Source organism: Carassius auratus, chromosome 23 (assembly GCF_003368295.1).
Source record: "Carassius auratus strain Wakin chromosome 23, ASM336829v1, whole genome shotgun sequence".
Classification (NCBI taxonomy): domain Eukaryota; kingdom Metazoa; phylum Chordata; class Actinopteri; order Cypriniformes; family Cyprinidae; genus Carassius; species Carassius auratus.
Window position 1 is genome coordinate 14140154 of NC_039265.1, and position 10399 is coordinate 14150552.

General features: G+C 39.1%; 1 protein-coding gene across 1 annotated transcript; it reads right to left on the reverse strand.

Annotated features, from left to right (window-relative positions):
- Positions 1-309: 309 nt before the first annotated feature.
- tbx18 (T-box transcription factor 18) lies at positions 310-10112 on the reverse strand. Its single transcript, XM_026199921.1, has 8 exons — positions 9636-10112; positions 8556-8730; positions 7846-7947; positions 6900-7071; positions 6261-6428; positions 5033-5097; positions 3626-3720; positions 310-2072 (listed from the first exon to the last, which is right to left on the reverse strand). The coding sequence occupies exons 1-8, from the start codon at positions 9862-9864 to the stop codon at positions 1411-1413; spliced, it is 1668 nt and encodes a 555-aa protein (XP_026055706.1). The 5' UTR covers positions 9865-10112; the 3' UTR covers positions 310-1410.
- Between the last annotated feature and the right edge of the window lie 287 nt (positions 10113-10399).

The window sequence follows — 10399 nt, forward strand, 5'->3', positions numbered from 1 at the left end:
CATAACCTCCTTAAGATGCATACATACATTTTAAAGTGAAACTTAACCACATTACAAGTACATGAAGATTGCGTGTGTAATGTCACATTTGTTTACCATTTTGCATAAACAAAAACATTTTGTTGACGTATGATCTTTCAATGACAAAATTTCTTTGTGTCTTTTTGTGGATGAATGCATTTTATTTGTGTGTGTGTGCACCTCTCCTGGAGCCCCTGGTGGTATTTTTCATTTGTTAGGCATTCAGAACCTTTGCCTGACCCTAAGAGAAGCATCTGATGCTGAAACACACAGGCACACACTCCACGATTATCCTTTAGCATATGGATATATTTTTATTTGGCTCAAAGAGTTCAGGCCAACAAGAGTCAAACATGGAGGACGTGTCTATTGTGGCCACTGTGGCAAAAAAGCCTGAATATTAAAAAGCAAGTATTTAAAATTGCTGTAAGTGCAAGTGAAATCTTTACACAGTATCAATAATATTCATATTCTCCATATTTGTGAAAAATTGCATTTAGTTAAGTAAATTAGCAAAAGCTAACATGTCCGCAAAGGAAAAGCATACTATTGAGTCCTTGGATTGAGAGCGAGACAGCTGACCTGGAATCAGCATGTATCTCGTGGCAGGACTATAATCCTTCTGAAGAATGCCAATGGTTGTATTTATAAAGTGTGAGAATTATCATCTCGGATCAGATTTCATTCAGCCCTGTCTGTTCCAAGACTCAGACAGCTGCACTGATCCAGACCAAAATCCTTCGACTTGGAGAGAACCTGTAAACGTTTCCTTTTTCCTAGCCCAGTTTCAGTTTAAACACATTATCTGCCTTAGATGCCGATTGGCTGTGCTGAAAACCTCAGCACAAACAAGTAAGATGTTTGACATAGTTGCTGATTGTCAACTAGAAAACTGTGTCACTGTTTGTGACATCACTTCCTGTCTTTTCTTCAGTCTGCTCACTTTTAATTTCCAAACTCTGTTTTATCGTCTATTGGACGCTGAGTCCAGCCTCACAAATGTCATCTGTTAAACTCCTTACACTTCTACCAGCAGTTCATGGGTCTCATTGAACCTTGATGAAATCAGATGGTTGATGTCCTTTTATGCCTTGAAACTGTGTATGTAAAGCATTTTCTGGGTTTCTCACGTCATTTTTCAAGCATATCCGTACCCTGGTGTCCAATAATGGTCTGTGCTGCTTCATCAGAATGATTTTTAAGATATAAAGTGTATTGAAAATATCCTCAATGTAATCTTCAGCTGTCATTTACACAAAACAAAAATGACATTGCAGATTTACTTGATGAACATCCGACAGATTAGACTTTATGATATTGACTAGTCCAAAACTAGATTATACTCAAAGAAAACATTCTTAGCTGAGATTGAAGTTTTTGGGATGCAGGTCAAGCCATGTGGGCTGTTACCTGGGAGGTGGAGGTGGTCAGCCCCAAAGTCCGTGAGTCAAAAAGATTCTGTTGACTACTACTGAGCATGTGCAGACTGTCCACACTGGATAGAACCTGCCTGTCCGTCAGCGTCCCGCTAGGGCAGGAGCCCAGGAATGACGTTTGCGTAGCTGCTGCCTTTTCAGGGCTGGTGGCCAGGCGGGGAGAAGTGGAGAAGTTGTAACCATACAGACCATACGGACTGTGCAGTCGGAACCCATTATAGGATCCCTGTGCGCTCTGATTGGTGGAAAACGCATTATGGGTGTGGCTGGGCATTAGGTATTGCAGCTGGGAGGTTGTGCTTGGCATGCTGTGGATCTGGATTGGCAGGCCAGTCTGTGTGCACGGGAACGCTTCACCATCGGTCCCGCTCACATACGTGGAGCTCCGAGTAGTGGAAAACGCATCTGCTGCTGGGCTGGCCAATCGACTGTAGGAGTCTGTGGAGAGGGGAGGGGCATAGCGATGGAGTGGGTGGCTTGTTCGACTGCAGGTGGAGTAATCACACACCGGCCCCGCTCCAGAACCCAGGTGGAATGTAGGGGAAGAGCACGAAGATGGGGACAGCAGATGAGTGTGTCCTGAAGACCCTACAACACCGTGAGAGCCAGCTGCACCTGTGAGCAGCCATACATGTGATTAATACAACACATACACATAAAAAATCGACTATAGATCTTTTTCATCAGAGAAACATTTTTAGAATTTTGTCTCTGAACTTTTGTTTTTGCAGTAGCTCTATAGCATCAATGCTGAAGAGTAATTAACTGGTGAAGTGGATTTACTTATTGTAGAGTTACATGTCATTAAAATTATCATTTGTATTGTAATGTTCGAACCAGATGTCATAACAAATGTCATTTTAAAATGAGCAGTTCAATCATAAATTCGTACAACTTCGATTTACACCTTTAGGCCGGCGAAACCCTGGATGCGTGGCACAAGTGTCTCAGCTGCGTGGCGTGTCTGTTTTTAATTCAGCTCCCATGTTAACAGGTTGGAGCTTGCAGACTGCCTGCGTGAGACGTGCGTCTCAGGTGCGGCTCGAGCCGCGCAGAAAACGCGTGCATGCAAGAAATAGAAAAGACGCCTATTTTTCACACGACATGCGCGCGCGTTGGAAGCGTTTCCATGCAAAATATAATAGGAAAATATGTTTATATGTCATTTTGTACACAAATACATATTAATTCATGACATTTTGATATTTGAAAGTCTATAGGTTGACATAAATTCAGATAAAATGTAATTAAAAAAATTAATAAATAATTATCGATTTTCAAATATTGCACCTGTCAAACATAGTCTATTTTGCTGTCAATACTGTTGACAGTGTCCTTTATCAGTAGGCATAGGTGTGTAAAAAAAAGTTGATATTGTTGTCGTGAAGACAAGAAGCCTGGTCTGTCGGAGGCTTCCCTCTATGTCACCTACAGTAGCAGCAGCACACCAGCGCCGTGTCAGGCACGGTTTAGGTATAAAGACACAGAAAACACGATGCAGCCGCCACGCTCGTGACACGCAGCAGAGACGCCACGCAGGCAGTGTGTCACCGGCCTTACGCAGAGGAAATACAGACAGAGGACAAGCGCAGTGCTGAAAATGGACGGAGATACATAAGGTCTATAGTAAACATAAAATCAAATGTTTTCTTACATTTTTAAATATTACTTCAATTTCCTAATTTTAATACAAATACTTGACTTATTTTCATATTTCAAATGGCAAATTTTAGTTATATTATTTTCTTTGAATTCTTTAATTCTGCTACCATGGATTAAAATTCTGATTGCAAATTCTGCATCCTATATCAGGAATTGAATTTGAATATAAAAGGCATTCTCAAATTTATATAGATTCCACAAAAAGGACGCACAACTCTTTTGTACAATTTATTCCAAAGAAATTCATGTAATGATGCGGTCACATTTATCGTTGCTCAGCAAAATTTTCACTTGCATTTGCAGTAGGAATCTGTGCCATCAGAAGTTTTGCATGAGAACGTAAAAAGTTTCACATGAATTTTCGACATTTTTGCAACAAAAAACTTGCTCGCTGTGAGCAGTGCTTCTTACATCTCTATGTTACTGAGAAACACATATACACAATATATGTGTATATATGTTGTGATACACGTATACACAAATACATACATACATACATATGGTACCTTGTTTAGTGATTCCAGGGATGTCCTCAAATGTCAGAGTTCTCAGTGAGGGCCGCCAGAATGCATACGACTCAACCAGAGCCTCTAGTCCCATCCTACAACACACGAGCATTCTAATTAAATTTATATAAGAATGCTCAATATGCTTACTAATACAAAGGCAACAGTAATTTAGTAAAGCTCTCAGTCAGCTTAGCAGAGAAGTTCTGGAACTGGCTTAACTTTCCAACAGTGTGTTCGGTCCTGCAAGCCAACTCAGTGCAAGCCCCTTTCCTTATCAGTGTATGTTTGAGCAGTAAAGCAGAGCAGGTAATGAAGAACATAAAGTGTGTGTGTTGGTGTGTGCGATGGCAAGGCTATAATTATTTTCACATAGCTTTATCGGTGGGATCAGACATAGAGTGCAGGAAGCCACAGTTAAAGCTTTACGAGGAGAGAGAAAGAAAAAGGGAGAGCGAGGGGGGTATTTTCTTGCTTTTTCTGGAAGTAATGGTGGTGCTCGGTGCGCCTTGTTAGCGTGGACGTTACCCCACCCCCTCCGCAGTACCACTCAGGCGATAATTCACACAAGATGCCTCAACTTGTTTCGGCCCCAGTTTTATCAGCCACACCACTTGAGCTATCAAGTGGCCGAGTTTGTTTAGCAAACTGCTTAACTTTTCCTGTAACACTGAGCCACGGGGCTCGGTCTAAGTGCTCTGTGAGACCTCGCAGAGGGACGGAGGAAAAGTGTGGATGTATGTGGTCTGGTGTGATTCAGCGGGGTGTTAAAAACGCTCTCATTTAAAACTAATGAGCAGAGTTTAACTTCCCCACTGAGCTTGCGAGTCAGCGGCGCACAAGCCTTTCTTTCTGCACAGCCTCCATTTCCTGTTTGCGCGTTTATTATTTCTCTTGTTTTATGTGAAGATGGAGATTATTTTGATTGTGCTGTGCATTTTCATTTATACATTTATTTTTGTGTAATGGCTTTTAATGTGACGCTGTTTTTATGTTTATTTTGTCTGGGCTTTGCTGGAATCTTTTAAGTTTGGCTGAAAGAACACTTTTCCCTTTGGATAACCAATTATCTGATAATCCTTTAATATGGTTTGAAAGAAACTTGATGTCAGAGGAGAAGTTGAAGGAAAACAAAAACGTTTTGTTGCCTGAATAAAAGCTAGAGAAAAATAAGTGTAATGAAGTGTCATTTCTGTACTGCCTTACAGAAACGAGCAAAAACTACACGTTGTCCAAATGTAGTAAGACTATGATCTGTTCTGATGGGTTTGACTCAGCTGTGATCAATTTTTAACATCAATAAAAATGTATTTAAAAACGTTTGAAGACATTTTCCCTCTCAGTTTTCCAGTATTAGGCTAGTTACTGATCTAACAAAGATCTGAACATGTAATTCACTGTATTTACCTGTTTCTTCCTGAGTCTCTGAATCCTTTTGCAAATGGATTCCTGTCGATCTTTAGTCTTGTTATCTGTAAAAGATCCACACACAAAACACATTCTCATTACTGACCCAAAGCCTGTTATGTCAAATTCCCTGACCTAGCACCAGTGACCCTTATCCCACAATGCAATGTGTGTGGGTTTATTTTATAAGCTTTTTGCTTCCGTAAGTGTGTGAGAGAGCATATGTGTTATGTTTTTATAAGCTCAGACAAATGGATGACATCATCATTTCTAAAACTTGGCAGTTAACATGCAAATGATGATAAGATTTCCAGCTCTAAGCTCTTATCTAAAACATGCTCTGTTTTAGCAAATCAAAACAAACTTAAATTGCAATGAAACGTCAAGAAAATACAATTTCTAAAGTACTTATTTTTTTTTCTGTGTTGCAATTTATCAATATATTGCTTCTAAACTGTTGGCACAGGAAATATGATGCATATGCCTAAATAAACACTTATGTAACTGTGCCCTTTATAAATAAATTGCCCTTTATGGGGTGCTGCTCATTCTTTCAGTCTCATAGAGGCTTTGATCTGTGAATGCAGAGAACAAGAGCCTTTCAACTGCCAACATCTTTAGGCAATTTGTATAATTATTTCAATTAAACATCTTGTAATTTTTCTTAGCACAGTAACCTAAAGAGAGTTCTGCAATTTAATTCTCACAATAGAATAGGTTTATACATTTTCTATGAGCAGCATAACGAGGATAATACTGTACCCAAGGCAAAAACGAATTATTTCAAAATTATACAGGCTAGTACAGAGTCCAGATTTTGTGTTGATTTTTATTTCTTGGCTAATTACTATTTTTAATTTTGTGTATCTTGTAACAAAATAATACAATTGCTTAAATTGTTGATACTTGCTTCTCGTGTTTTTTTATTTCTTATTTTTTATTACATTTTTAAAAAGCAGTGTTAAGCTAATGTGCGTTAATAGCCTTGCTTGCTTTGATTAAAAAAGAAATAAGTATTTTTTTGCCGTGACAGACATGGCTTTCCTGCATCTTTATTTGTTTTATAAAAATTAAGCTGTAGTAATGCAATCTAATAAAAAGAAAAGGCTCTGAGCCTTACTATTTCCTCTTAATTTCAAGAACTGATGTGACCCTGAGTAGCAGCTTTTATGATTTGTGTTATCAAATTGTGCATCGGACAGCTATAGCATGATGTGGTATCAGTTACCTGCTGGTTTTGGTATGCAGTCACCGTCGTGAAGACTGTTTCAGGGAAGGAAAATGCTTTGACACCGTCCCCAGTGGGAACCGCCTTAACGGGTGAGAGTTCTTCACCGCACTCCTTACGGATGACGTGGACACGGGGTTGGTACTTGTGCATCGAATGCAGAATGATCTGGAAAACATTACAACGCGCATCCGTGTTTAGAGTGGGAAACAGAGGAATTACTAAAGCAGTTTTCTACCTCAATAAAAACACACATGCCTCCATTTTCAAAGGCCAAACAGGCCTTTAACTGCCTCGCCCTGGGGATGCTTTCAATTGAGTTTGTTTACAACCCTCCACATTACAACATGTTTAGGCCTTTAAAATAATACAGCAAAACAAAATGCACACCGGGCGACAATGGCTAGCATGTGTGTATGGGGTGCATGAAAAGAGTTGTCTAATTATAACATTTAATTTATTTTAGGATCACAGAAGGAAATTCTGAAGCTCTGCTTCACTAACTCATCAAACCTTCATGTTTACAGGTTTCCTCTTGGGCTCAACATGTGCATTTTTTCTTATTCAGCTTTACAAAAAGAAAAAAAATCTATATTCAGTAAATTCCACTTGGATATAAATAACAAAGGATTCACTGACATGGCCTTGGTCGTCGAGCTCGTTATTGGTCAGTTTGAGTTTGTCGAAGCTTATAACTTGGCGCATCCACGTCTCACCGGAAGCAGGCGAATCAGGATGAATGTAGACGCGCGGAGGGACCGGAGAGTCGGCGTTACCCGCTACCATCCACTTCGAGCTGTGGTACACGTACCTTAGAACGGAAAAAAGAAGAGTCAGTGTCACATACTGTGATTTTTACACAATATAACACACGGCTCGACGCTTCAAAGCAATTCCAGTCAGTAATTCTTTGAACGCAACGTGATTGAGGTTCGCTGAGCGCAAAGCAGATGTCTTGCTGTGACCCTGTAGAGATCTACGATCTTAAAGATCTTTAAAACAAAACAGGTTTCTGTGACATGGCCTATGTGTTCTGTGTAAATAATAATAATATAATGACAGCAGTTATATTTTGTAGGCCGATAATGAACTGAAAGCACTACTGTTACTATGGTTACTTCCAAACGCGAACTCTGAATTTAGAAACTTGTGGTTACAAAAACATTGTTCGAAAAATCTGTTGAAACATAAATAGGCCTATGTAAAAAAAAAAAAAAAAAAACTTTAACTGGAGATTTAGAACCCTCATAATCCGTGTAGCCTACTGTGTCTTTACAGCTGTACACAAATGTTCAGATAGGCCACAGAGCAGCCAACCATAAACTAACGCGTTATGAATTTGTTTTGACTATAGTTGTCTCATGACCTTCAAGTCCAGCAGGTCATGCTCCCAAAAGGGCATCGCAAAAGGCCGGACTGAACATGTCAACAGAGACCCGGAGTGCCATTTGTGGAGACGGTTAGTTCAAAATGTTCAATATTATGTTTGAGCATTTTAGACTGTTTTGATTGTTTGTCTGCAATAGCCGACCACATGCTGCCCTGCAGCGAACTGTTTGGAAGACAGGTTTCGTAAGTTGCTCACCTGTACCGTTTGTTGTCGACAGGAACTATATCCATAGCGATATAATACTGTTGATGAGGATTCAGTCCCGCAGTCTTAACTCTCATCGCAGGAAACATTCGCCTGAGAAAAAATAACAATGTTAGTATTTTCATTAAACATCAAAATCCACACTAAGAGCGCAGCTTTTATTGTCAGAATAATATTTCTAATTAATTTTAGAAAAATTAACATAACAAAATGAACCATACACACACAAAAATATATAATAATAATAATAATTTCAATTAATTTAATTAATATATTTGTCAGTCAATTTAAATATATTGTCAGTGAATAAATACAATTCCACATACATTAAATCAACATCAAATACAAACGTGGCTGTAAGTAATTCAAAAATCATGTCTAAATAAATAAGTAAAAATGTAGCTACTAAAAATATTGCAATATAAGCGCTGTAACACTGTAAACATACGGGAACTTTTAGGAATATATTTACCCTAATCCATGGTTAAATTCAGTATTTAATTCCGTGTACAGGTAACACTGAAAGTAACATTTACATTTAACATCTTTCAAAAGAGACTATCTAGATATTTAATTCGGACTAACTGAATTAAAAAAAAGTGTCTTATACCATATTTTTTTTTATATTACCATTTTCAATTATTTAATATGGTGATTAGTAGCTAATATTTAAGTTGTGCAGCATGTTTTGTGTGATGCACCTGCCGGCTTTGGTGATGATCATTTCAGTTCCTATCTCGTGGAATCGCTTCCATAAATCAGAGCCCTGCAGGTCCACGCGCATCTCCTCTCCGGAGCTCGTGCCTGATTGCACGAGGACCTGCGAGCTCTGGGATGCAGGTTGTGGGCTATCCAACAACACGTCCTCAGTCTCCGCTGAGAAAGACAGAAAAAAGTGGTTTTAATTAGTTTTACATTTTAACAGCCTGCAGAAAACTTTTCATTTAAATTATTGCTGCAGTAACGAGTTTAGAAGTTGCATGCAAAAGAATTTGCTTTGATTTTCAGACTCATATTTTCTTTCTGGGTCAGAAGACACTGCAAATATTTATAGACTTTTTATATTTCATATCATATGCTGTTAAACATTACAATGCAATTATAAATAACTTGCAGATTTTTTTTAAAATCATTAATCCGATTTTGTTTGGCGCAACAGTCATTGAATTATTATTAAGAATTACATTTAAGTAGCCCAATGCCAATTACAAAAAAGTGAATCGACTAATACATTTTATTCCAGCTATACAATTTTTTTTTTTTTTGAGTAAGGCCTATGTAGACTTTTGTGAAGGCAAGTTAATTTGAGTGTTTATGATTGTGGCCAAACTCATAAACAGAATAGATTAGTCACTCTCATAGTGCCTATATTTATGAGACTCATAACTGTGCTATTTTGTATTTATACACTGTATTTCTCTTCTTTTTGACATCCTGACTTAACTCCATTACATCTCTAAATTACAGAGGCATTTATATTTGGGAATTTATTGATATTGTACGAGATTATGTTAGTTAAAATGCTATACTCTTTAATGTTAATTATTGATTAGTATTTATTTAGAAGCCAGTTAGAATCTGCAGAACTATACCGGATAACATACACGAAAAAACACAGAATAACATATTTTCTTCGTACAGAGTTACCTTTCAGCCGAGAGAATTACAAATATAAATGGTAATAGGCTACATTTTTGGTTTGTTTCGCGTACGTGTCACGCAAAGCTTAACTATATTTCTAACCGTTTCGTTTTCAGTCAGAACTCCAGAAGGCTACTTACGGGATTCGTCGCTCGCGCAGTCTGTCTCGCAACTCCTGGTGCTTGGACAAGTTCTCCCAGTCCGGGGTTGCGGGCTTTCTGTCAGATTGGACACTTCGTTTACTTCCTCAAAACCGTTCTCGTTGTCCTCCTCCAACTTTCTTTTTTTCTCCGTGCCAATAAGCGCTTCTACCGAGAATGCGTGCGCTTTGAGGCTCATAGTACACGGGGACCGTCGTTTCTCAGCCATAGTAACAAACCAAGAAGACAGATTGGCCGAGAAAGAAGTTCACGAGAAGTGCATTTGCAACAGCACTTAATCTAGCATTCCTCGAGTCAGAATAGTCCGCTTTGTAGCTAATTACCACCGGCGATGTGACAAATACGCTGAAAACGAAGCGACAGTCTAGTTAAAACAGTCTCGTCGGTCTGTCAACGCGCACAGACACCGAGGCAGTGGCCGGGATTCGTTAAAGTGCCAATAAGCAGGGCAGAAGATGGGCGGGGCTGCTTCACGTCAATCATCGGTGGTCTGTGCCAATAGGCGCGCTGCTTTTGGAACGCTCCGCCCACATGTGATAAAGCGGCCTGGCTGAATGAATCATCTCTAGCTCACTGAGCTCCAGTCATGCTCACGGCATTGCGATCATTTTCACACTGCGGCTGCACATGCTCCACATGCTTCCGCATTACCTCCCTACTAGCCCTCTTGAGCCAATAATGTAGAATTATTACCAAAACTACGCCTGTATATGCATGAGGCTCAGAAAAAAGACATGTCAAAC

Bases quoted from the DNA above. Each gene is read 5' to 3' on its own strand.
- tbx18 (XM_026199921.1), bottom strand. From the start codon at position 9,864: ATGGCTGAGAAACGACGGTCCCCGTGTACTATGAGCCTCAAAGCGCAC. The intron at 8,731-9,635 runs GTAAGTAGCCTT...TGTCTTTCTCAG, and splicing joins CTGCGCGAGCGACGAATCCC to CGGAGACTGAGGACGTGTTG. The intron at 3,721-5,032 runs GTAAATACAGTG...CGTGTGTTGTAG, and splicing joins AGAGACTCAGGAAGAAACAG to GATGGGACTAGAGGCTCTGG.